This window comes from Vicugna pacos, chromosome 25 (genome assembly GCF_048564905.1).
Source record: "Vicugna pacos chromosome 25, VicPac4, whole genome shotgun sequence".
Lineage (NCBI taxonomy): Eukaryota > Metazoa > Chordata > Mammalia > Artiodactyla > Camelidae > Vicugna > Vicugna pacos.
The window spans coordinates 1,489,280-1,516,111 of NC_133011.1; the positions used below are offsets into that span (position 1 = coordinate 1,489,280).

Consider the following 26,832-nt stretch of genomic DNA (forward strand, 5'->3'; position numbering starts at 1 on the left):
TGCTGGTGTTTGGTGAATTTACTTTCTTGATTGTGATATTTGGTGTCACCGCTCGTATGCACCCTGAGACGAAGTACTGTACCCTTCTAAGTTTGTCTCCGCTACATAAAGGCATGCTTGGGGAATAGGGGGAAATTCACATCGGGGTGAAGGGCAGCATATAGTGGTTCACAAAGTGGCTAAGAAGAATATGGTGGCCTGCCCGAGGGGGTGTGTGGAAGACAGAAAGGGCGGGTCCCACCTCCAGTGCCTGAGTAGCAGTGTTACAAGCTACAGGTCTCCCCGCTCTCCAAAAGTAGAGCGTCCCTTTGAAAGTTGTCGGTGTAAAGCAAAGAGGCAGTTACCTTAGGACACATCTTGCTGGTGGATGTATGAAATAAATATGCATAAAGCACAGGCGCTCACAGACACAGCCCAAAGCCGTGGCGGCGTGATGCCGGGACACTGAGGGTGGTTCTGGGGAAGGAGCTCGGTGGGGCCCCTCTCGCTGCTCGGGGTGCTCGTTGCCCCTCTGATGGCTCGGGCTAAAACAAACACCCAGAGCTATTCTGGCTTTTTGCTTTGTTTCCATGAAAGTGAAAATCCGCTTGAGATTTTGTTTGGTTATGGAAAGCAGGTGCTGATGTAGGCCTCTGGTAAAAGCGAAGTAACAAAGTGAGCTTTGGGAAATCGGGGGACACTTGAAATTGCCCCTGGCGCTGTCGTAGTTCTTTCCCACCATTGACTCTGCCGCCTGGTGCCCCCCAGAGGTGGTGACTCTAAACTGTTGCTCAGTGCCACATGCTTGATTTCTCCCGGGTAATGAGTGAAATGTGTATATAAGGGGGGTGAAAGCAAATGCTTGACAGTGGCTTTGAGGGATGGTTTATTTTTTATTTCTAAACTGGTTTACTGAGGGTGAGTATGTCTAGATGCAGCCGGTGCAGAAGGCAGTGGGGGTCCTCTGTGGGGGCTGACTCTCTGACTCTCCCCATTTTGAAGTACTTGTTAGTTGAGGGCCCCCCCAGGGACATACGTCCTTCTTTAGGACAGTTTTAAACTGTAATTGTTTACAGTAGGTCTTCGCTGACGTATTTTTGGTGTTAAAACGCAGTTTAATGGGACAATCTGTTTACTATTATAGCAACTTTAAAAATACACATCACTTAGGAAGAAAATGAAATGAATGAAATCTGTTCTGCGATCCTCGCAGGGTTAATGAGAGGCTGGCCGAGATGAGCTCTAAGCTTCAGCTGGAGAAGCAGCACAAGAGCTCTTTCCCCGGCTTTGTTCCTACAAGGCCTGTCGGCGAACCGCCTTCTGCTGCTGGTACTAGCGCGGAGGCCAAAGGCAGTCCTACTCGAAGAAGGCGCTTCAAGACTGTTTCAGACCCTTCGACTAACTTGAGCGATCCCTTGTTCCGGGTTAGTTACATTGCCTTTTTTTCCTTGGGTTTCAGATTTCTGATATAATTCTTGTTTTTAATTTGATGAAAATCTTAGTTGTTTATTTGACTTACGCACGCTAAGTAAAAGCCATAATTAATTGTGCTAATAAAGAAAGGAGACAGAAATTTGATAATTTTTTAAAGTCCCTGGACTTGTAATTTTCAAGAGATACCAGTCATTAACTTTATTCAATAAAGGCAACTAAACTGACAAATTTTAAATTCCTTAAAAAGCTCCATTTTAAATTCTATTTTAGAAGTTAAGTATTAGTGCCAAATAACTAGAGATCCACTTTCCAATGTTTGGCTTAGTTTCTGATTGGTTTCGGTTTGGCACTGGTTGATACTAATTTTCAGTTTTGCAGCACCCCAGTTTTTCTACCCCTAAGCATAAGTAAATGATTGGCATTGAGCTACTTAACCACATGAGGATGTTTTTTATTTAAAGGAATCCAAGATAAATTCTTTTTATGAATTCAATAAACTTGTGACACTAAAAACATTAAGTTCCGTTTTTAAGTTTAAAATTTTTATCATTTTCTTCTGTAAGAGTACATCCTTAATTGCTGTTTTACTTATAGCATTGTTATTTTAATTGTTATAAAATGTCTTACTGAGCAGCTGTAGAACATTTCTAAATAGGTAGTCAAGCAAAGCAAATACTTAAACTTTTAAGATGAAGTTCGCTTATGTCTCTGTCTTGCCCTCACCTGCAGGAATACCGAGGTGGCAATGATAGGGAGTCTTTAAATTACAACCAGTTTTCATTGTGTATCGTTTTTAAAATAGCCATTTAAAGCGGTGCACGTGGGTTTATGGTTTGATGGTGTTTTCATGATCTTCATGCAGAGAAGGGTAGCACAGGCCCTTGTTAAGTGAGGTCTCAACCTGTTTCTTCTCACTTGGCTTCATGTCATAATACATCAAAGAAGAAAAAAGCTCAAGTTTCGTAGACAGTGTTGTGGGTAAATTGAGTCTAAGTGCTTCAGAGTCATGAAACCGGACTGTGTGGTGTTAAAAAAAAAAATGCATGGCTAACACTTCCGCCAGTGGCTAAGCATGATGCAAACTCAAAATGTTTCCATTAGTTGTCACCAAGAAATCGACAGTGTGTCACTTTGCAGGATGATGGTGGAAGAGTGTGAGTGCAAAAGCAATGCAAGAGAAAGCTCCTGAGGACAGTTTTGTCCTTTAATGTTAGTGCAGGAATGGAAAGCTCATTTTAAGGAAAAAGCCATTAATGTTTAAAAAAAAACTAAACTTTTATAAAAGGCAGTTTTTCTGAGAACTGCAAAGTAATGCATTCAGTGTAGAACATGACCTGAATTGTTTAAACTCTTTGTGCTAAGATCAGGCATCACCCTCTGAGATTATGTGCATCCGACAGGGCAGGGTTTGCTGTGCTTTCCATCAGGGGACTCTAAATAGCCTTACATACATATGTTCTCTATTATCTAAAATCAAAGTAAGTAGGAATTTATTTTATTTTATTCCTGTGATTATTTTTTCTATTTAAGCAATCCCCAAGTTAGGTCAAGTCTCTAAAAGTATTTATTTAAAGGCCACATTTCATAAGCTAGCTGTCATTCCTATGATAGTGTTTCTTGTTTAACTTACACATTAAAAATAATATTTGACTTATTTCAGATGCAGAAGGAGTTGGAGAGTAATACAGATAGAGAATTAAAAGAAGGTATGTTGCCAACATTTCTGAATTAAATTTAGGCATTGATTTCCAAAATACAATGTAAAGAGTAAGTGGCACCTCATTCTATTGTTTGAATAACAGATACTATGTTAAATTTTTTTCTTACACATATCTAATGAAAAATGTGAAAGCATAATTTCATTCATAATGATAAGTGTACTTATTCCTCATTTATTCATCACGATCCATAGCTTTAAAAAAAAATCTCAGGAAGTCTGTGTTCTCTCTCTATTTCTGGCTGTGCCCTTCCTCTCCTGCTGTCCCCGTGGGCCTGTCATCTGCACACGGACCTGTTCTCAGAAAGCATGGAGGTCATCAGCTTCTCGAGTTTGGTAGTGACTGAGGCCAAAAACCCAGACTCAAGCAAGGGCAGTTCATGTACCTGTCCCCTGGTGGATGACAATTAATTTCCTTTCATTCACTTTGTCACTGGTTAATAACATTGTGCCCTCAGGAAAAATTCCAAATTCCTTAGCTTGGAAGAAAAACACCCACATCGATTTGGCTCTTGCCAAAAGTATTCATCCGTATCTCTTTACTCCCCTGCTCTGCCCTTTTGCTCCAGCGACTGGTCAGACTGCGTCCAGCTCCACGGGCACCCTTCCTGCCTCTGCTCTTTGTGTTTGCTTCTTGCCTCTCCCTCCCACACTTTCTCCTCCTCCTTCAGGTATCTGCTTACACATCACGGCCACCAAAGAGGGGACAGTATTGACACAAAGCTGGACGTCCCTTCTGAGTGTTCCAACTGTGCCCTCTTTTATACCTGTCATGGCGTTTATGTCTCTGTACCGAAATTGCCTGTTCATCTATTTTTCCAGTTTACGGTACATGATGTTTCAGGGTGGACTCTGTCATCTTCATCTTGTGATTCCAGTGCTTGTCACAGTGCCTTAGTACATGGCTGCTGAGTAAATGAATGAAGAATGAGAAAACCAGGGGCTCTGATCCTTAGCCACAAGAGCAGTTAATTCAATGTGCAGCCCTGGGCAAAGTCTAGAGTAGTAATCTTGTATTTTGTGTTGTAATCGTATGTAGGTGTTTTTCATTCTTGTTAAAACTTAGAAGAGTCTCAGCTTTTCTTAAAAAATAAACTGACATTTAGTTACCTATGAACTATTTTCAGTAAAGAATCTAATTCTTTCATTTTCTTTCCAGCTACTACTGAACTTGAATCTTAAGTCCTACAGACTCTCTCGTAGCCTTGATGGATGAGTCAAGTCTAAGTCCAGATCTGGTTTCGAAAGCACGTGAAGAATATGTGGAATTTTTGAAGAATAAGTATATGATCTGCAAGATAAAATAGCAAACATTTACCTGCTGGGCTGTTTGCCTAACATTTTATTCACTTCTCGTTATGTAAGATACTGACACTGTTTCTTAAGGGAAAATACTCTTGCATTCTATGTGCGTGATTAAATTTGATGTAGTATTTTAAACCACATTTCTCTGCATCTCATTGACTTTAAGCAGATTTAGGGAATAAAACCCAGCCCTTTGGAGTATTACATACTCAAACTGAGCCCGGATGCCAGCTGTTTAAGCAGCACCCAGCCACCCACCAAACTTGTCGTTGATATTGATTGATAGCTTTTGTGAATTTTCCAGCGTTAATCACTGTCTGTAGACCTAAAGATTTAGACGGGCAGCGTTTGGATCTGCTGTGGCTGTTCCAGTGTTCTGATGGATCACAATCGTTACAGTGCCATCAGGCTTTCTATATGTTACCTTAAACGCTGATTCACAGCTGTTTCCCCATGGAGAAACGAAATCTGCCTCAGGCTTTTCATTTGCTCTATTTATTTACTTTTTGGAAACAGTCTTAAAATTAGAGACAAGTTCCTAGCACCAGACCCAACAAGACATTGTCACAAACCTGTCATCTCTCCCATACATTCTCCTAAGGTGTTCTCTATTTTCCCTAAATGTCACTTGTCCTACCATAAGTGCCCTTTCTCTCCCCTCTCACCAAGAAGTCATTTGTTTTTCAGAAAATGCCTTTCTCCTTTTCCTGTCACTTATTAAATTGCATATAAGCCCCCACTTCTAGCCACCCCTTCAAATCCCGTTGCTTTGTGAACTCCTGCATGTATTCATACGTAATTTTTTTCTCACAGTAATCTGCTTTAGTCAATTTAATTTGCAGGTTCCCAATCACTGAATGTAAGATGGTAAAGGAAATGCTCTCCTTCTCAACAATTTCCAGGAGCTAAATTTTTAATAACTCCTACTTAGATCCTTTATTCCCTTTTCTTTTTTTTCAGTGTGCTTACTTGGCAAAACTCCCAACTACACAACAGACTGATTATCACTCTTGCCCCTTACATCCCCCCAGGCATCTAAGTGCTGCTGAAGAAAGTCACGCACTGCCCAGCCATCCTGCTACTTTTATTTAGTTAACTTGCACCTTCTTCCTTCTCAGTGATGATTTCAAATTTCCCTCTCTGTAAACATCTCCCTCTGTTTCTTCCCTCTCACGTGAACCAGAGAGTCTTACTTCTGATGACAAACTTCCTGAAGGATTTGCCTGCTTCCCCACCAGCAGTCTGTCCCCACCCACTCTGGTGTGTCTTCCCTTCCTCCATCCCCACGCAGCGAGTCACTGATGACTCCCACGTCTAAACCAAAGTGACACCTTTCCAGCCCTTGTCTAACTGAACTTCTCATTCCTCCGGGCATTCCATGTAGCTGACCGCTGTACTGACCGCTGCCTGCAGCTTCCTCTTTAGTCTTTAGCTGAAGAGGATGTTGAAGGTGAGGGCTGCAGCCTTCTTGGTGAGTTCACTCAGTTTACCCTGGCTGTCTCCCATGGGTATACACAGGAAGTACACGTGTTATTCAATTTTTCCAGCCATGCCTGGTTCCTCTTTGGCATCAGCTGGGAGGCAGGGGGACACCTGAGGGGACTCATCCCTCTTAACCCAGCCTGCAGCAGCTCCAAACCCCATCCCCGTTTCTAGGCCCAGCCAGAGATCCCCTGCCTTGTCCACAAAGCCCCTGTCCTGCCTGACTTCACAGCTCAGGTCGCAGTCCAGGACTGTGTCTGCAAGGGGAGGGCAGAGGGTAAGTCACCACAGGGTTCCCAGAAGCCCAGCACAGGCCCATGGCCTCCACCTTCTAACCTGTCTCAGGACTCATCTGAGGCCAGGCAGACAAGTTATTTCCAAGAAGACCCTGCCCAGAGGTGAGAGCATCTGAAGCCCCCACCCTGGACTAGGGGCAGGGGCCTTGGGGAGGAAGAAGGGTCAGAGCGAAGGTCAACTGCTGCCCCCTCCAGGAAGCCTTCCCTGAACTCAGTGTCTTCTGCACCCATACAGTCCTCACTGTCTGGGATGTGCCCTGTATGGAGCCCAGGTCACCCTGGACGCCCCTGGGCTGTGTGAAGCTGCCTCATCTCCTTGGGATGGGGCAGTGAGCCTGGACTCTGGTGTCAGACAGTCATGGATGTGAATCTGGGCTGGCACCTGCTGGCTGTGTGGCTTCTCTGAGCCTCAGTTTCTTCCCAATTCCCAGCCCACTTCCCACCTTCTTAATCTTTCCCCCTAGAAATGTGGGGAGATTTTACAACACCAATGAGACACTGAAGGGAGAGAGAAGACCCCCAGCCCCCAGTGTAGAGAGAATTTGAAATGATTTTTAATCGTGTGAGATGACACCCGATCACCATGCAACAGGGCATGAATCTCACAAACACAACACAGGGTAAAGGACGTGTGTGATATGGTTCCATCCATAGAGAATTGAAATATAGGCCAAAATAGACTGTATTATTTGGGTGTGACCACAAGATAGTGGTTACCTCTGCGGGAGGGAGGGGCTTATGATCAGAGAGGAGCTTGGGGGCTGGGTGTGCTTTGGGGTGCTTGTCACATTCCGTGTTGTTTCTTGACTGAGTGATGGTTGCCCAAGTGTTTGCTTGGTATCTATTCATAAATGTGTGTGTATGCCCTTGCACACACACACACACACACACACACGTGTAAAATAAAGCTTTGTGCACGTTTCTGTATGTGTATTTTCTTTTCTTAGTTAAAAAATTTTAATTGAAGTATAGTCAGTTATAATGTGTCAATTTCTGGTGCACAGCCTAATGTTTCAGTCATACATGTAAATACATATATTCCTTTACATATTCTTTTTCATTACAGGTTACTACCAGATATCGAATATAGTTCCCTGTGCTATGCAGTAGAAATTTGCTTTTTCTGTATGTGTATTTTCCAATGAACAAGGATGACTGTGTGTTCTGGGAGGGGGAGGCAGAGAGATACCCAGCCTCAATCCTAAAAAGGAAAGCAAATTAAAGCAACAGAGAGAATCTGTCCTCCGAGACTGTCAAAAAAGAAAAATGGTTGATAATGTACAGAGCTGGCAAGGCACTCCCAAATGCTGGTGGGTGTGTGAAGTTGTACGGTCTTTTTTGAAAAGCCATTTGGCAATATCTACCAGAATTTTAAATATACATTGCCTATAGCTCACTGGAATCTGCTTCTAAAAATGCTTCCTGCACACAGAAAGCAAACTATGGTTCCCAAAGGTCACAGGGTGGGGGAGAGATAATTAAGAGTTTGGGGTTAACAGATACACATGACTCTATATAAAATAAACAACAAGGTCCTACTGTAGAGCACAAAGAATGATATTCAATTTCTTATAATGACATATAATGGAGACAAGTCTGAAGAGAAGAAATATATAAGTATTTATATGTATAACTGAATCGCTTTGCTGTATGTGCGAAACTGTTACCGAGTCCAAGCTCTGCTCACTGCATGACAGGCCAATAAATCAAAAGATGAGGTGTTGGGGCAAAGAAAGGCAACTTTATTTGGAAAGCCAGCAGACTGAGAGGATGGCAGACTAATGCCTTGGAGAACCATCCTCCCCCAGTCAGAATACAGGCTCATTCTATACAAAAAAAAAAAAAAAGTGGGGTGCGTGTTAGTTGTTGTAAACTTCTTGCTGTAGGAGCTCTTTGCTCCCGCAGCTGTCCGCGTGCGCCAGGTCATGGTGCTCCTGCAAAACCTCCAACAAAACAAGTGTTACTTTCTAGCCTGCAGCTTGTTGTTCCCGGAGTGCAGAAGCCTCGGAGGCCAGCGCCCGAGAACAGGCTCTCCTGTCTATCTCAGGCTAAAGGCAACATTGTTTCCCAAAAGCTGCAGAGCCGGCAAGGCTAAGCCTGGAAAACAGGGCCCAGGGTTAAAGGAAAAGGAACATATACAATACGGAGTCAGATTTGTTCTTTTCTATTACATCACCAGTATTTGTTATTGTCATTATTTTTTAAACTGCGCATGAAAAGATGCTCAACTTCGCTAATAATTAGAGAAATGCAAATCCAGCCAACAATGTATTGAAAAATGCAAAGGAATCAAAAGCAGAGCACAGGACAGTGAACCCTGTGTGCCCATCTGCTGCAAGAATCACGAACTCCTGCCACTCTTGTTGGACAGATACTCAACATCCCTGCTCCTATGCGATTCTGGGGGTTTGGAGGGGGGGATGAGGCTTATTTATTTTAATGGAGATACTGGGGACTGAAGCCAGGACCTTGTGTAGGCGAGGCACGCGCTCTACCACTGAGCTGTGCCGTCTCCCCCTCCCCAAGCTTTTCTGACACACATCCAGGACATCATTTCAGCCCTAAATACTTCAGTGATTCAATACTCAGTTAACTATATTAAATTACCCATTATCCCAATGAACAGGCACTAAACTCTAAACAAAACACCTTGAGCCCTCTGGCCACACAGATGTGCCTCCCCACCCTGGTCAGAGGACACTGGTTCACCTTTCATGTGGACTCTTAGCAAGATGTTCTGGAAAGGGGCTGCGTGCATCAGGTCACATACATCTAAAGACCAGAACAAAGAGAAAAGGTCACATGAGGTAGTTTATCTCACAGCAAAGATGGACAAAGAAATCAGTGCTGAAAACAAGGCACATCTTTGTCACTTAGTGAAAAATAAATGGAGTCTCGGGGCTGGTGGAAATGTTCTCTGCTGTCCACCGAGGTAGCTGCCAGCCACCTGTGGTGATCAAGTCCTTGGAATGTGACTGAGGAACTGAATTTTCAGTTTACTTTCTTTTGACTAATTTCAATGTGGACACGCACAAGCCCAGCCTTGAACGTGGCCTTTGCTTTCCAGCACTGATGGCCTGACAGCCCTCCCTGCACAGGTAGAAAGAAGCCACTTCCTGTGCAAACAGGGCAGGAGGCAGGAGGAAGGGATGGCACCAGTGTCCACAGAGCCCCAGACAAAGTTCTGAGCAGTGGCCCTGAATGTGCTGCTGGGTCACCAGCTGCTTTAGAGAGGTGATGACACCCGACACCACGCAAGGCCCATCCAATCTCCAGGAGAACCCAATGTGGAGAAAGATTTACTTCCAGCATCACAGGGGTGGCAGAACTCCCAAAGCCCCACTGTGCATCCACAGATGGTCAAGCACAGGGCGCCCTTCCCAAGTCTGGGGCCCACAAACAGGAGAAGGCTCCCCCGACTGGTGCCGTCACCTCAGGGCAGAAGATGAGCATGAGTTTCTGCACCTCCTACTCTGCACCTAACCTGAAACCATAAAGCAGGTTATTGAACAGAAATCAGAGAGTCAAAGCATATGACTGCCAAGAGTTTCCCTTGAGGAGCTCCCCCATGGTGACAGCAAAGCTAAGACCAAGAGGACGGAGAGAAGGCTTTCTGTCCCCAACAGGTGAGGGGCCTGTTGTCACCTAACTGACACCTCATGCAGCAGTCAGCAGCCATCCCCGGCTCCACCAGAACCCCCCAGAAGGAGGCTGACCCCCAAGCTCCTGGTCACCTGTGCCTGAATCCTGTGCACAGAATACATGTGACAGGTGCACTCAGAGCACCCACACGAGCTGTTCCCGGGCCTCCTCTAGAAGTGTGTATGTGTGGTGGCGTTGGGGGGGGACATGCTCAAGGAAGGAGAGCAGCGGATGGTGAGGCACAGCTTGCAAACAGGAATGAGGGTGGTGTCTGTGGGAGCCTGTGCATCTACAGAAAGGTAGAGGAATGTCACCACTCATGTGCTGTGGTCTCCAGGACATATTTACCGGCAAGCGAAAAATGCAAAGTGGAGATGGGTGATCGGCCAGCCTGCACCAGCAGGGCAGGAGGGCATTTGGAAGGTGACTGAGTGCAAGAAAGTGGCCCGGCCAATGGGTGGCATCACAGGGACAGTGCCACACAGACAGGGGTCTCTACTGGTGCTAAAGCACCTGCCTACCAGCAGTGCCCCTCCAGACGGGCCATCCAGCCATTTTTGCTGCTTCCTGCTGCCACAGCCAATGAGCTCAAATTTTTGCCCCCAAACCAAACCACAGAAAGACGGTGAGTGGCTATAAATGTCAGCATTAGAAACAAGCATGCAGCAATGTGGGTGGATTTGGAGAGCGTCATTTTAAGTGAAATAAGTCAGAAAGAGAAAAACACCATATATCATTCATATGTGGAATTAAAAAAGACACTAATGAACTCATCTACAAAACAGAAACAGACTCACAGAGATAGTAAACAATCTTTTATTACTGGTGGGGGGGAAATAGGGGCTGAGAAGGGATAAATTCAGAAGTTTGAAATTTGCAAATATTAACTACATATAAAAATACTTAAAACAAATTTCTGTACAGCACAAGTAATTATACTCAATATCTTTTAATAACCTTTAATAAAAAAGAATATAAAAATGAATATATGTATGTAATGCATGACTGGGACACTGTGCTGTACATGAGACATTGACACACTGTAACTAACTATACATCAATTTAAAAAAAAACAAAGCAGTGTAAAACTATTGTAAAACAAAAAGTTTAACAAGTATACACACATACAAGTTTAAAAAAATAAACCACATTACCAAAAATTTCAGGTTGGGTTTAGACGGCAGAATTTGAAAAACAAAATGAAACAACCCTTCTCCAGAAAGCAGAGTCTCAGAGCCAGATCAACATCTTCAGTTACTGAACAGCTTCCCGGTGCCAGCCAGGGCCACCAGCACCCTGGGGCCTCACCACAGGCACGGTGTCCCCGGCAGCTGGGGGAAGGCGAACCCATTTGTCTAATTTGTGGCAATTTGAAGGCCACATCCACCCTTAACATCTCCATCTATATTAGTGGGAGCCCACATGGATGCCAAATGTACTTTACCACCACCTTCCTTGGAGACACGATAATCACCACCAAGGAGATGTTGGTGTCTGTAGTCTGGATGTGATGGGATGGAGTGCGAGGAGCCAGGCATCTTCCACTTTCCAAAGTCCACCCGGTGGACCGACTGGAAGACATTACCTCTATTTCTAGAAGGACCAAAGCAACAGTGCAGAATTCCAGGCTGGAGCTGAGGAGGCTGCACTGAGCTGAGCTGCAGGCCGTCTTTTTATCTATGTTTCGGAAGCAGCCATCCACTCATTAGTCAAAGCTTTAAGATCAACTGACAGCTATTCATAACATCTTTTCTAGATGCCCAGTGTCACGTTCCTCACTCAGGGGAGTCATTACACAGTGCAGACTTGAGACCCAGGCCCAGGTGTCACAAGGAAGGAGACACCAAGGATGTGTGTCCGTGGGGCATCGGGGCCCAGCTCTCATCCACCTCCTGAGAGCTGGAAGGTCCGTCCACTGTGGGGGCTGGTCTCCCAGGGCTGGGGGGCCTGTGAGAGTCCCAGACACCTCAGAGAGGCTGTGCTTGTGTCCAGGGATAGACAACGAGTATTTAAGGGTCTGGGCAGGTAAGGGTCTCATCGGTCCCAGATTTCTCTTTTCCAAAGTTTTAATTTTTTTAAGTATTTTTCATTACTTTATTTATTTATTTATTTATTTATTTATTTATTTATTTGGGGAGGTAATTAGGTTATTTATTTATTTTACTGGAGGTGCTGGGGACTGAATCCAGGACCTCGTGCATGCTAAGCACCCGCTCTACCACTGAGCTATACCCTCCCCCCTCTTTTCTGAAGTGTCTAACACAGGATCACACTCCTTCCAGAAGCCAACAAATGTCCAAGTGTTGCCCTGACAACTCCTTTCAGCAGATGAGAGATGAGTTCTGCCCCTCCAGCTTCAAACTCCTGTGGTTCCATGATTATATTTTCCTCCTGTGGAACAGAATATAGTTATTTTATTGTATTATTGTGCTATATTACATTATATTATACTGTAATGAGATATACTAAGATTATTTTATCATCAAGGTTACCCATTTATAGGTTAGTCACCAGTGAACCCAACCCATCTTCAGTTATTTCAGACAGAACAATGAAAAGTCAGCAAGGAAACATTTGCTGAAGAAAATCAATCATCTGAAAACTAGAATTTTTTAAAAATTAAAGGGTAGTGGTTTACAAGTTGCATTAGTTTCATGTGTATAGCAGAGTGACTCAGTTATACATGTATATCTCTGTTCTTTTTCAGATTCTTTTCCATTATTGGTTATTACAAGAGACTGAATACAGTCCCCTGTGCTGTACGGTAGGTCCTTGTTGGTTATGTATTTTAGATGCAGCCATGTGCATCTGTTAGTCCCAAACTCCTAAATTAGTTTGGTTCCATAATTATTTTTTGTTCATACAAGGCATCCTTGACATTTTCTATTTTGTAAAGGAAAAGCTTTTTGACAGTTAATCTTATCTCCTAAAAGGGCAGCAGGACCAGAAGAGACAGCGGCCTCTAAGGGGTCCCTGCCACCAGCCGGATCAATCCCACAGGGCGGCCCCCGCCCTTCCCTGGGGCCAGTGACCGAGGGGCTCCTTCAGGCCTGGACACACATGGACGAGGCTGTGCTTCATGTGTGCATTCACAAAAGCCACACGTGAGGGGAATTTTCCTGTATTAAACATTTCAATTTCATGATAAGTGATTACTAAAGGAAGATTCCCTATCTTATTCGGTTGTAAAACATTCACATGTATTTAGGGCGAAGATTCAGCTCTCCCTCAGCTGTCCCTGGGGCAAGGCTGCCCTGGAAACCAGCTCCTCAGGGAGCCACACGCCACCTTCCCGCCACCGGTGCTGCAGGTCAGGGTGGCCATGCGAGTCACAGGGGGCAGGACAATGAGGGCCGGGGGTCCCCTCTCTCTGGAAAGGGTCTCCTTGGAGCAGAGCAGCAGAAGGAAAGCTGGAAGATGTGGATCCTGACCAGAGGTTGTACCCAGCTCACTTTGATTTTTGCAGACACAGGTGCGAGGCGGCCAGTCCCGTGGCACAGCCAGCCCCTACAGGCCTGGCAGTGGGACTGTCATGCCCAGCACAGCATACAGGGCACCCTGGTCTCGGTCATTGCAAAACGCAACCCTGCCCCTGCCAAGCTGCCAGGGCCCTGGAGACGAGACTGCTTTAAGAAGCAACAGAGCAGGAGGAGAGGGCACAGCTCAAGTTGCAGAGTGTGTGCTCAGCATGAACAGGATTCTGGGTTCAATCCAAAGCACTGTCTCTAAAAATATATAAATAAACCTAATCACCCGCCGCCAAATAATCATCAAAGCAGCAACAGAGCAAAGACCTCCATATGTGGGTCTAGAAGGCAACACAATTCCCACTGAAATCCCAGTATGCTTTTTTAATCTATTTGACAAGCTGATTCTAATCCTTCCAAAGCAGAACCAGGATCCGCGAAGAGGCAGAAGGTGCTTGAAGACATCAGGTCAGGAACACGTCCTGTCAGGCGTCAGGACTGAAGTTAGAGTTACAATGCATAAGGCTATGAGCTGGAAGCCAGGGACAGATGCACAGACCAGTGGGACATGGAGGACAGCCAGGAGACAGAGCAGCATGTCCACTGGGAGCTGCAGGGGGACAGAGTGACCCTGGGGACCAGCAAGGAGAGGCATCGTCCTTCCGCCGCTCAAGGAGGGACTACTGGCCACCCCCCCCCAGGGAGGGACAAAGAAACTTCCTCCATGTCTCATATCGGACACCAAAACCAACCCCAGAGGGATTAGAACTGATACGTAGAAAGCAAAACCTGCAACGTATAGGCGGAAATACGCAAGAATATCTCCATGGCTCCTAGGTAGCAAAGGACTTCTTTTAAGAGACACAAAATGTGTTAACCATGAAAAACAAGTGAGTACATTCAAAGAATATCACTTTATCAAATACCACCACTACCGGAGTGAAAACTCAAGCCACACACATGGAGAGGTGTGTGCATCAAATGCAGCACAGAAGATTCACAGATTATAGTAAAATGGACACATGACATGAAGGGAGCATTTAACAGCAGGGAAGACGCCCTGCTCCTCAGTCCTGAGGGAGATGCAGAGCAAGGCCTGTGAGAGCCCATGTCACAGTGACTAGGCCCTCAGTTCAGAGCTGTCAGTGGACATGACCTACAGGGGACAGAGGGACAGGCTAAATGACACCAGAGGCAATCAGTGGAGAAAGCGGGTGTCCCACACGTGATTTCTTAGTGATGAGGGGCTCCTAGTGTCTGCTTTATCAGGCTCTCCACACAGCAGGGATGGGGCACAGGCAGCTATTTAAATGTAAAATAATTAAAATTCAATAAAACTTAAAAATCAGTTCTTTCGTCACATGGAGCCACACTTCGAGGGCTTAACAGCCTCAGCTCCGAACTCTCCATCACAGACAGTGCTCCCGGGCGACGGTGTTCCTCACCTTACATGTGCGTCACATACGTTCATTTAGATGCAGCAAATACTGTATAATAAAACATTCTGACAATGCTCACAGAGTAAACCATTCTTTAACGATGAACTCCATTGCAGATCTGTTTTTCTTTTTTTAATGATTTTTCAAAATTTCCAATTTTATTTAATGAGTTTTGAACAGAATAGAAAAAATTCAATAGTAGTTTTTAGAAATTTATAGAGAGAGAAATATAACATCGTATGCAGAGAAAAAATAGCATAGGAATAAATAAAATGATGCCATGATTTGTTAAAGCTTAGAAATCATATTTCCTAATAGGAGAAAAAAAGTTTACTTTTAACTTGAAATTTTTTTGGTTTTCAATTGTAGGAAACAAATTCAAATTAAAGTCTATAAATAGTCATGAAGAAAACCCTTGCTCCCCTTCCCTTATTAATGATCACAATAAATCAAGCCTCTAAATCTTCCCCATCCCACCACCCTGGGGCGGGGCCCGCAGGGCCCGGGCAGGGCTGGGCGCCCACCAGGAGCTGCTGGCCGGGCAGGCAGGAGAGGACAGCGTCGCCCACCTCCCGCAGGTCCTGGAAGCACGCTGTCATCTGCTCAACGTACTCAACGACGTCCTTCATCTGGAGCTGGAAGATCTCCAGGATGCCTGTGGTAGTGGGGGGTGAGTCTGGGGTTGGGGGAGGCTGGAGGGGCAGGAGATGCCCCAGGGTGCCACCTGGGGTTCCTGGCCGGGAACATTCTCTGACACGGCCACCGTGCCCACGTGGGCATGGCCACCCGTCTCCTGAGCCCAGCACCACCCGGGCCCTGGGCCTCAGCTCCAGAGCCTCTGTCTCTGTCAGCCCTGTGCAGACAGAGCGCGTGTTACTGTGCTTTGCAGACACTGTGTGTTTTGCACATTGAAGTTTGTGGTGACCCCGCATTGAGCAAGTCTACAGTCATCATTTTCCCAACAGCATCTTCTCACTTCCTGCCTCTGTGTCACATCGTGGTCATCTTTACAATAGTTTAAGCTTAAAAAATTTTTTTAGATTTTTTCCCCTTATATTATTTTTGTTTTTGCTTTGGGGGCTTGGATTTTCTTATTTATCTACTTATTTGTTTATCTATCTATTTATTTTTAATAGCAGAACTGGGGATTGAACCCAGGACCTTGTGCATCCTAAGCACGCACTTGAGCTATACCCTCCTCCCTTAATTTTTAAACCCTTTTCTATTTTTTAATTAAAAATTTATTTATTTATTTAGCCAAGGGGAGAGGTAATTATTTACTTAGTTTGTTTTTAGATGGAGGTACTGGGGATTGAACCCAGGACCTCGTGCGTGCTAAGCATGCTCTACCACTAGGCTGTACCCTGCCCCCATTTTAAAGTGCATTATTATATTTGTTAGGGTGACCTGTCAGCAGTGGTCTTGGATGTCACTATGCCAAAAAGTCACAACTTGCTGAAGGCTCAGATGTTGGTTGGCATGTTTCAGCAATGAAGTGTTTTTTAATTACGGTGTGTATGTACTTCAAGGCATAATGCTATTATGCACTTAACAGACTACAGTGTAGTGTAAACATAACTTTGCATGCCCTGGGAAACCAAACAAGTCAGGGGGCTCGCTTCTTTGCGGTGGTCTGGAGCCAAACCCGCCATGTCTCCCAGGTTTGCCTGCATCTTCCGAGGAGGCATCATGGCCAGCAGAGGTAGGAAAGGTAATTGATAAAACTCACTTCACAGGCACAGAGGGGAGTGTACTTAATCCGATAAGGGACTAAACCAGAGCCCTGCAGCTAAACTCCTACTGGGCGGTGACACCCGCACAGTTTCCCGCAGGGCTCCTGCGCAAGACAGCGCGTCTCCACTGCTGTCCTGGAGGCCTTGGACGTTGTGATATGGCAGGAAAAGACACAAGGCATGAAGCCTGCTCACAAAGTCAGTGTTGCCTGATTCAGTCCGACAGTCGGTGCTGACCCAGTCAAGACTCCCCGAGCTGACGCCGGAATGGGTGGTCACACAGAAGACGTGGAAAAGCCAAAACAACCCCGAGAGGCACAAAGTCAGACACTTAAGAGGTTTCAAGCCCTCATCCCAACCGGTCAGCCCTGAGTGCTGACCCACAAGGACCCATGGCCCTGCCCACCCAAGAGGCCATCGCTTCCTCTCGTGGTCCACCGCCAACCCCACCCACCCCCCAGGCCTCAGTATCACCCAGCGTGAGCTCAGACCCTCCCAGGGGGGTGTTCCTCCACACGTGTAGCCCCCCAGCAGGCACTAAAGGGCAGGGTTCCCCTAGCAACACAGTGTCATCTACACGAGGCACACAAGGTGCCACGGGCCTGGCCACACAGTGGGGTGAGGACATGTAGGGAGCGGCCCTGATATCCACAGCTCTGCCTCAGACCAGCTCTGGATTTGGCCTAAATGGCTTCATCTCCGACATTAAAAATGCCCCCTCTGGCCAGGATCTGAGCACCAGTTTTATGACCCCAGTGTTGCCATCTGTTTCTGACAACGGACTCAGGCTCCCGAGCCAGGCTCACCGACGGTCCTTTCCCTCCCCAGCGGCCGAATGGGTCACCTCGCCATCTCCCGAGACACCAGCAACAGCCCTGGGGGCTCAGCCTTACCAGCCGACTGCCTGTCAGAACAGTCTCCCATGGGTGGTCCACACATGGGCCCAAGTCACTTAGCAAGGCAGTTGTCCAGCTCTCAGGAAAGTGTTAATGGATCCAAGACAAAAGGCGGTTTTGTACAAGACAAGGGTTCCTGCAGTCCAGTTTGATTGTGGATGATGCTTTCTGAGATCACGAAGGCTGTTAGTGTGGGGATCCCCAAACCAGTGCTGTTCAGGCCGTGCAGGTCTGGCACCCCGCAGGGCACCCCCGCCCCAGGGCCCTATAGCCAGCCAGCCAATGTGACAGATGGGCTGCACCCTGCGTGGAGCTGCCCCCAGGCCTGGGCCGGTCAAGCCCGGCGGGCAGCTGGACCTGGCAGTCGAGCTCCCCGCCCCTCCCTGGTCAGTGATGTTCAAGATCCGGGTGTTGCAGGAGAGCTGAGGTGCACAGGGTTCAGAGCCCTGTCAGCCCCGCCCCACAACTCCCACACGCCCTCCCGCAGCCTGCTCCTGGCTGAAAGGCTGCAGACCGTCAGGCTCTGGTTGGCCCCCACCTCCTCCCAGCGGGGAAAGCAGATGGGAACCTTGCCAGTGACTGCCCACTCGGTCTCCCTCCCTGTGGCCGGGCTGACACTCCCCCCGCCCCCTGTGCACCCAAGGAGGTGCCGTGCTCACTGGGGGAGCCATACGTGTGCGAGGCAGCCGGCAGACCTCGGGCATCACCTCCATCAGCGTCTCTTCATACTGCAGGATCGTGCCTCACAGCTGGGGGAGAGGGGCCGTGTCAGCCACCAGCCCCCACTGCCCCACGGGCCGAGGTGTGACAGGGGTTTGGGAAAAGGAGTCTGTTCATAAAATGCCCTGAGATGACCCAGGACTGAGAATCACTGGCTGGAAAGGAAAGCCCCCCTACCCCCACCCCAGGAAGTGGGTGCAGAATCCCCCCTCAGGAAGGCTGCACCCCCAAGGGGCACACACCAGGCTCCTGGCCACCTGCAGCAGTTCCCCCTTGGCCGCCGCGATGCCCTGGTAGCCCGCAGCCGGCAGACGACCTGGAAGAGTGGGGGCCCACGAAGCTGCGGCAGCCGCCATAAATGCCCGAGCAGGCCAGGTTCCAAGGCTGGGGACAGAGAGCGTCAGTGCTTGACGGAGTCTCAGGGATTTCAACGCAGCCCCTACACACTCGTGAAGAGGAGGAACTGCTTGGCAAAGTGCATGAGTATGCAGGGCCCTTGGGTAGAGGGATCCGGAGAACCTGTTAGACTCCCTTACTGGTATCTATGACTTCAACCTGAAGACGTGAAAACAAACTTGCTAAAACAGAAGGAAAACAAAGCCATTTGGTTTTCAACATTTATTAAACTGCTGGTCCTACAAAAGCATTTTGAGGTCCTGCAAGGAGAAATGAAATTACCTTACAGCCTCTTTCCTGCTCCCATGGAACTGCTCCCAGTCTCCTAGGGGAGACATCCAGGACAGACTCTGATGGGGTAGGGAAGCTGCATGCTCAGGGATGCAGGGTGGGCTGGTAAGAAAGGTAATCAGGGTGGCTTCCTGTAAGATGGGACCTCCAAGCTTGTCTAAGGACATGGGCACACAATCAGCATGGAGACTCCTAATGCAAGCATTCAGTGCTATGCATTTCCCTCACACACTTCTTTAGCTGCACCCCGCACACTTTGATATATTTGCCTTTCATTTAGTTCAATGTCTTTTTTAAAAATTTCCCTTGAGTCTTCCTCTTACCCAAGGTTCATTTAGAAATGTGTTCATCTGAAAGTGTTTGAAGATTTTCTTGTCATCTTTTTGTTACTGATTTCTAGTTTGAGCTCACTGTGGTCAGATAACACACTCTAATATTTCAGTTCTTTTAATTGTTTTGAGGTCTGTTTTAGGATATGGTTTATCTTGGAGAGTGCTCATGGGCAAGAATCTGTGTGCTGCTGTTGTGGAGTGAAGTGTTCTGTACATGCCAATAGTGTCCTGTTGGTTGAAGGTGTTCGGCTGACTTTCTGTGCACTCACTCTTTCAGTTGCTAAGTGAGAGGAAGGCTGACTTCTCCAGTTACAATTGTGCAGTTGTTCATTTCTCCTTCCACTTACTTCAGTTTTTGCTTCAAGTGTTTTGAAACTCTGCTGTTTGGTGCATCAACATTTAGGATTGCTGTATTTTCTTGCTTGACCTTTTTATCATTATGTACTGTCCCCCCATCCCTGGTAATAGTCTTTGCTCTAAAATCTACTTTATCTTACATTTACACAGTTACTCCTGCTTCCTGCCTTCTTTCCATCCTTTCTTTCATTACTAGTGGGGAGGTAATTAGATTTATCTATTTGTTTGCTTCTTTATTTAATGGAGGTACTAGGGATTGAACCCAGGGCCTCATGCATGCTAAGCACACACTCTACCACTAAGCTACACCCTCTCCCCTACTCCTGCTTTCTTTTCAAATCAGAAGGGTTTGTTTAAATATATAAAACTTTTGCAAGGAAGCATGATTTAAAAAAATATGAAAGGAACCCTCCTACACTGTTGGTGGGAAGGTAGTTTGGTGCAGCCACTATGGAAAATGGTATGGAGATTCCTTAAAAAACTAAAAATAAAGTTACTACATGATCCAGCAATCCCACTCCTGGACATATATCTGGAGAAAACTCTAACTTCAAAAGATACATGCACCCCAGTGTTCATAGCAGCACTATTTACAATAGACAAGACATGGAAGCAACTTAAATGTCCATTGATGGATGACTAGATAAAGAAGATGAGATAAATTTATAAAATGGAATACTAGTCAGCCATAAAAAAGAATAAAATAATGCCATTTGCAGCAACATGGATGGACCTAGAGCTCATCATTCTAAGTGAAGTCAGACAAAGACAAATATCAAATGATATCATTTATATGTGGAATCTTAAAAAAAAAGATACAAATGAACTTATACACAAAACAGAAATAGACTCACAGACAGAAAACAAAGCATGGTTACCCAAGGGGAAGTGGAGAGAAGGCTAAACTGGGAGTTTGGGATTAGCAGATACTAACTACTGTATGTAAAATAGATAACAAAAAGGCCCTACTTATAATACAGGGAACTATATTCCATACCTTAGAATAACCTTTAGTAGAAAAGAATCTGAAAAAGAACAGATAAATATGCATATATGACTGAGTCATTATGCTGTACACCTAAAACCAGCACATTGCAAAATAATTATACATCAATTACCAAAATATAGATTTGCTCATTACTAAATTCTAAGACCTTGATTAGCACATATTGCACCTTAAGAAATTAACCAAGGATGTAACTGTCAAAGCAACACCAGCGCATGAAGTGAACATGAGCATCTGAGAGGTGGGCAGCGGCCCGAAGCACTGAGCGCATTTGCACAGCAGCGGCACGTTGCTGAGTGGCTGGATTTTGTCCTCATCCTTTCAAGAGCGTTGAGTGTTCCTGGGCAGGTGGCCAAGGTGCTTGTAAATCAGCTGGATCCTTTTGTGACCTGCCAGGGTGTGCGGCAGTCACTCCCCGACGGCTGGTACTGAGACAGGCCCTTCTGGCATCTCTCTCAAGTGCCCAGGTGCTCAGTGAGGTTTCTCCGTTCTTGTAGGCAAGGCCCTGTGAGCTCTGGGAACTAGTCCACCTACAGCAGCTCCTCCTCTCCTAGTCACGGAGTTTAATATTCAAGCAAAGACTAAAAAGGGCATGTAGGTTGGTCTCAGGAGCTGTTTCTCTGCCTACCTCTCTCCTCTCCCATACTCTGCCTTGCAAATTCCAGCTGTTTTGGCTTCCTCGATTTCCAATCTGTCTCCTCCTCTGAGCAAGATGTCTGAAGTGCTTCCAGTCAGAAAGCCAGGGAAGTCAGAGTCCACACCCCTTGTTTCCTTTCCCTCAGGGGAACATCCAGTGAAAACAGTTGCTTCATAAATTGTGTCCACAGTCCCACTTGTTTAAGGCTAAAGAGTAAATCCAAATTGTTACTCCAATATCCTAAACGATGTTTATTTTTAAAAATCTGGGGGCGGGGTGGTAATTAGGTTTATTTATTTATTTATGTAATGGAGGTCCTGGGACTGAACGCAGGAGTTCGGGCATGCTAAGCACACACTCTACCACAGAGATATACCCTCCCCCCAAACAACTGTTATACACCATATTTTGACCGTATGTATTTCTCAATCTAAAGACCAAAATAATGGAAGCAAATACTGAATTCCAGTCAGTAGTTTGCGTTTTGCAGGGGGTTAGGTCAGTAATTCTGAAGCTACTTTCTGCAGAGTCTAGAACTGTGCAAATGAGAGAATACACTAAGAGTGATGAAACAAGAACCCTCAGTGTAGAAGGAAGTTACAGAAATGGAACTGAAGCCTGCAGTGCTGAATGGAAACTGATGACCACAGTGTGAATGCATGGCTTTAATACACAGACAGCAGGACGGACGGAGGCCCACGTAAACATTAGGGGTTTAGCTGTGTCCCCCCAAAACAGAACTTGTAGCCCTAATCACCAGTCTCTCAGAATGCGCTCATTCAGACACAGGGTTGTTGCAGATGTAATTAGACAAGATGAAGTCATTCTGGAGTAGAGTGCACCCTTAATCCAATATAACAGGGCTGACGACCTCACAGGAAGAGGACAGAGACACAGAAGGAAATCACCATGTACCGACAGAGACAGAGACGGGCTGGAGTGATGTGGTTGCAGGCTGGGGGCCACTGGCCACACCACAAGTGGGAAGTCCAGAGAAGTCCTTCCCCAGAGTCCCAGAGGGGCCAGAGGCAAGGACACACCTAACACCCAGGCTTGGCTTAATTATAAAATATTCTCCATTAAAAGGAGTCCTGGTGAATCACAGATTTCAAGGATAAGTTAGGAGAATTCCAAGATGAACCTGGAAGCCCCTGTGGTGCAGAAGGCAGGGCAGGGCTGCAGAGCCCTGGGGACAGCCCAGAAGACACAGAGGCGAGGCGGGAGGGGACCCCACTGGCCAAAACACAGCTGACTCGAGCCACAGAATCAAGTCCTGCCAGTTACAGATCATAACCCTGCGTTAGGATCCCTGAGTCCTCACTCACAATAAATAAAGAAATAAATAAGCACGAACAAGCACACACAGCAGAATGCCAACTACTGCCTGTAGGTGGAAGGAAAAGGCTCCTACATCACCACTGTTCAGCCGCCACAGTGAGAACGGCTGTGGATGAGAATCACCAACAGGTGCTGAAATCAGTGGGTCAAGTTTTAACAAGAAACAGCTTATTTAAAGTCTCAAATTATCTCCTTATAAATTACTTACCAGCTTCAAACAGAAAAATGGTACCACTCCAGCAGAGAAACTTGGCAGCCACCACCCTGAGCACGGCCAGTGGTGGGACAGCCTCATGGAGCACCACACCCAACTCAGGGCACACCCGCCTTCGGTGCTGTTCCAGCCAGAGGCCCGACTCTGAGCCCAGCTACTGGCTTACTGCCAAGGCTACAGCACTGTCGCAGTGAGCAGCTGTACAGGTTACACTGAAGACACAGGCCACCTAAGTGCCCTCCCAGAGTCACCAGGCACAACTCATGCATCAGAAATAAGCAGCAAAACAAGCGGACATGCCAGACAACAAAGGCAGTCCTGGGCTCCTGCAAGCGGCTCCCGAGAAACCTTGAGGTGGGATTTAAAACACTGGGCGCACACTGCGGTTCTCACCCTGGACACACAAAACTTCTTTTCCAGCTAATGAAGCATTAAGGGTTCCACCAGAAGACCTAAAAATACAGGATGGCTCTTGCCAGCACTGACAGAAGGGAGAGGCCCCCAGAGCTGCTCTGGTGTGTGCCTGCCTGAACTGCACCCCAGGTCTCTGGGCCCAAGGAGGCCAAGGTCTCATCACACTGGTCCCAGCCAGCACACGTGCCAAGGTTGCAGCTCTGACACACATGACACTGGGTTTCCAAGCGATCGCCTGGCCTCCAGGCGCCTGGGCTTTGGGCGGGCTCTGCAGACCCGCCCACGGGCTCCCAGGGCAGCACCAGGCGAAGGCAGCCTTCTGCTCACTGACATGATGAAGACATCATGGAGGGCAGGCTCAGGGAACTGAGGGCAGAGGTCCTGACGTGAGTTCTGGCCACCTCGGCTCTGACATCGGGACTCCTGTCACCATCAGGACAGGCAGCCCTGGACAGCGTGGCTGTTCCCTAGCATCAGCCACAGTTGGGAAGAGGGCACCCACATGGGCCCAGCTCAGAGGGCGGAGCCTCAGAATCTCTTTCCCTAACTCCACACTCCTCACCCAGCTTCCATCCAGATGCCCGAAGCATCCTTCAGAAAACACAGTGATTCAGCAGAAGGGTTTGCAGCGCTTGCTGAACGTTCCTCCTCGTGTCATTTTCACCTGCCCCTCCCCCCGCCGCCCCACAGTCCTTCCACGGCTCCTGGTGTTTCTGAGGCCTCGGCCCATCTTAATTATGTCACCAAGATGACCAGGACAGGTGGGCAATGTGTGCACGCAGTGCAGTGGCCACAAAGGGAGCCCAGGGAACATTTCAACTGTTCCTTTTGCAAGATCTCTGGGAATCCCTTAAACGGGGGACAAAACACTAGACAATCAAAAATGCAACCCAAAGTGATACCCAAAAGTCACAGCTCCCGTGTCACCCGACTCTGCTCCCCACCTCCCGCCCCCACTGTAATGTATTTTCTGGACTTGCCAACACTGGGGTTCTGTTGCGTTTCCCCTTTGGAGGTGCCAGTTCTAAGCAATGGGCAAAAATCATTTAAGGGACATAACAGAAATTCATTCCAAATGTTCCAAATGGACTAACCTAAGCAACGCACATCCTGCAAACATTGGCCATGACTTAAGCAGATTTCCAGAAGCACAGCAAGCACGTGCATACCCTTGCTGGCACGGCCTGCTCTCCTTTGAGATCACGTGGGGGAAAATGTCTATTTAACAGCATGCCTATTAACAACTATTTCTGCAAAATAAAAAAGTACATTGTCTTTGACCATACGGCAAAAACTCTAGAAGACATTTTTACAATGGAAATCATTAGGAATTGAATTATTTCCATGTATATATATATTCTAGCTTTTCTACAACTATGGGGAATTACTTGTATAATAAAAATATTTTTTCAGTTAATTCTAACTATAACAACTTTAAAAACACCTGTTAATAAAGTAGGCACTCAGAAGGGAGCTGACAGGAATGAGTGGTCTCAAGTTTGCTTCCGGTGGCTTACGCCCAGCCAGGCGTGGGGACCCCCGACCCAAGGAGGCTCCTCCACCTGTGGCCCCTGTGGCCATGGCCACATGTCCCCTCTGCTGCCCGGGGCTGGGCCAATGGCTCTGAGGCACAGCTCCACACACCAAGAACAGGCCTGCCTCCCCACAAGGAAAGCAACGCTGGGTCCCAGACAGACGAGGGCAACAACAGGTACGATCAGGCTGCAGGAGGGCCTCCCTTCAGCCCTCAGGGTCAAAGCTCAGCCCCTCTGGATCAAAAAAATCTAGGCCTAGACATCAGCTGTGATTAAGCCAGCACGTGGTGGGATGTTCAGACGCAGTAATGCAGCAAAGTAAAAGCGAAAGACACTTATTTTTAAGCAGTGGTAATAACACTCACACAGACGCTCACATACATGCACACGCTGTCTCTTACACACCCACCATCATTCATGTTCCCCCACTGCTCTCACTATTAGTCACACACTCTTACATACACGCACACTCCCGCCTGTGCTGACACAGAACAGGGCGCAGAGAGGACGAGCCTCAGGCAGGTGGACACCCAGGGTGCAGGGGCCGCCCCAGGGCTACCCCAGGATGTGGGCCGCTTCACGAGGCGGGACCGCACGACCCTGCGGCCAGCAGCCATGCCACCCACCCAGTGGGTCGCTTTGTGCTGCTCAATAGAGGAGTCAAATGGTAGGTGGGTGGGAGGGTGGCTGACCAGCTGATCCTCATGTTCCCCAACATCTCAGAGTAGAAGCAAAAGAGAGGCACCGCCCAGCACGTTCCGACGTCTGCAGACTTCAAAGTGTGCGGGCAGTGCCCACCCGGCAGCCGCCGTCCTCGGGCAGCACGGGTCCCACCCCGGGCCGCGGGGGCCGCTCCGGGCGGGAGCCCCGGCCCCGCCGCGCCGTCCGCCCGAGCCGCCACCGCGCCGCACCCCCTCGGGCTGGCCCACGGCTGCCCCTGCTCACACGGGAGGCCAGGAGGGCCTGAGCACCCTGGGCGCGGGAAACGATGGGGGTCGGGGGGCAGGGTGGAGGCCCTGAGACCACCCCGCCGGATGCCCGCTGGCGGGGCGCCCGGCATCCCCCCGGCGGCGGCGGCGGCGGCGGCGGCGGCGGCGCTGCCGCTGCTGCTCACGGGCGGGCGGGGCCGCTGCGGCGGCCGGCGAGCGGGAAGCCGGGGCCGGGCTCCCGGGGGGACGCGGGGGGGTGAGTGTCCGGTCAGGCCCCTGCTCAGCAGCGAGTGGGTCACGCGGCTGATTTCCAGGAGGCCATCCAGCTCCCACGGGACCAGCGGCGGGGGGTGAGGGCAGAGCCGGGCCAGGCACCGCGGCCGCCATCCCGCACACGGGCGGCGGGGGCTGCGCCGCGGGGCCCCAGGGCCAGGCCCGGAGCACACGGGGGCCTGGCGGGGTCACGCGCTTGCTGCCCACACCCCGAGTCAGCCCGTCCTCTCCACTGCTCCTGCAATGCCCTCCTTTCCACGGTTGTACCCCCAGGGCCACTGTCCTTTCTCCACTGCGGTCACCTCCGCACTGTCCACTGCCGGCCTCCAACCCCCTCATGGGGCAGAGAGCACTGGGCTGTGTGTCCTCAGGTGTTGGCCTGAGTCGGCGTCCCTAAGGCACCTGAAGGTGTTCCCAAGCACAGCCTCACCACAGAGAGGCCAGCACGTTCAGAGCCAGCCCCCCAGGCTGTCACACTGTCCACAAACCCGCCCAGGTCTGCACTAGCCACCACGAAGCCACTGGTCACATACAGCAATGGGAACATGGCTGGTCTGAACTGAGGTGCACTGTGCCTGAGACACACAAGATCTCAGAAACTGAATGTGAAAACAAAGAATTTAAGATATCCATGTCTATATGCTTTTATAATGATTGTATATTGAACTGTTAATTTGGGGGCATAGTGGGATAAATAAAACTGATTATTAAAATTAATGTCCCCTATTTCTTTTTCCTTTTCTAATGTGATGTTTAAAACAATCTCCACGGCCATATTCTACTTGTACTGGGCGGCATGGGCCTCGGTCAAAGCCTCAACCAGTGGTTTTCATCTGAATCATGTAAGACCAAGGCCAGGGAAGATACTGTGGCCCAGACCAAGCCAGGCTGCAGGAGGGGCCCCTGGGGGCCTCCGATCCCAGACAGCCGCTGGATCCTGAGGAAGCGCTGGAGGGCTCCCTCACCCCCACCCCACAGAGATGCCCTCTGCTGAGAGGGC

General features: G+C 48.0%; 1 protein-coding gene and 1 long non-coding RNA gene across 2 annotated transcripts in view; one reads left to right on the forward strand and one right to left on the reverse strand.

Annotated features, from left to right (window-relative positions):
- The window catches only part of LOC116277371 (ankyrin repeat domain-containing protein 26-like), a 52,203-nt gene extending 47,628 nt beyond the window's left edge, over positions 1 to 4,575 (forward strand). The window contains exons 21-23 of the mRNA XM_072949419.1: positions 1,193 to 1,403; positions 3,074 to 3,119; positions 4,290 to 4,575. Of these exons, the coding sequence (XP_072805520.1) occupies positions 1,193 to 1,403; positions 3,074 to 3,119; positions 4,290 to 4,312 (280 nt within the window). The 3' untranslated portion in view covers positions 4,313 to 4,575. The remainder of the gene's footprint in view (positions 1 to 1,192; positions 1,404 to 3,073; positions 3,120 to 4,289) is intronic.
- A 6,111-nt stretch (positions 4,576 to 10,686) lies between these two features.
- LOC140689218 (uncharacterized) overlaps positions 10,687 to 26,832 on the reverse strand; it is a 37,791-nt gene continuing 21,645 nt past the window's right edge. The window contains exon 3 of the long non-coding RNA XR_012064099.1: positions 10,687 to 12,246. This is a non-coding gene — a long non-coding RNA (uncharacterized lncRNA). The remainder of the gene's footprint in view (positions 12,247 to 26,832) is intronic.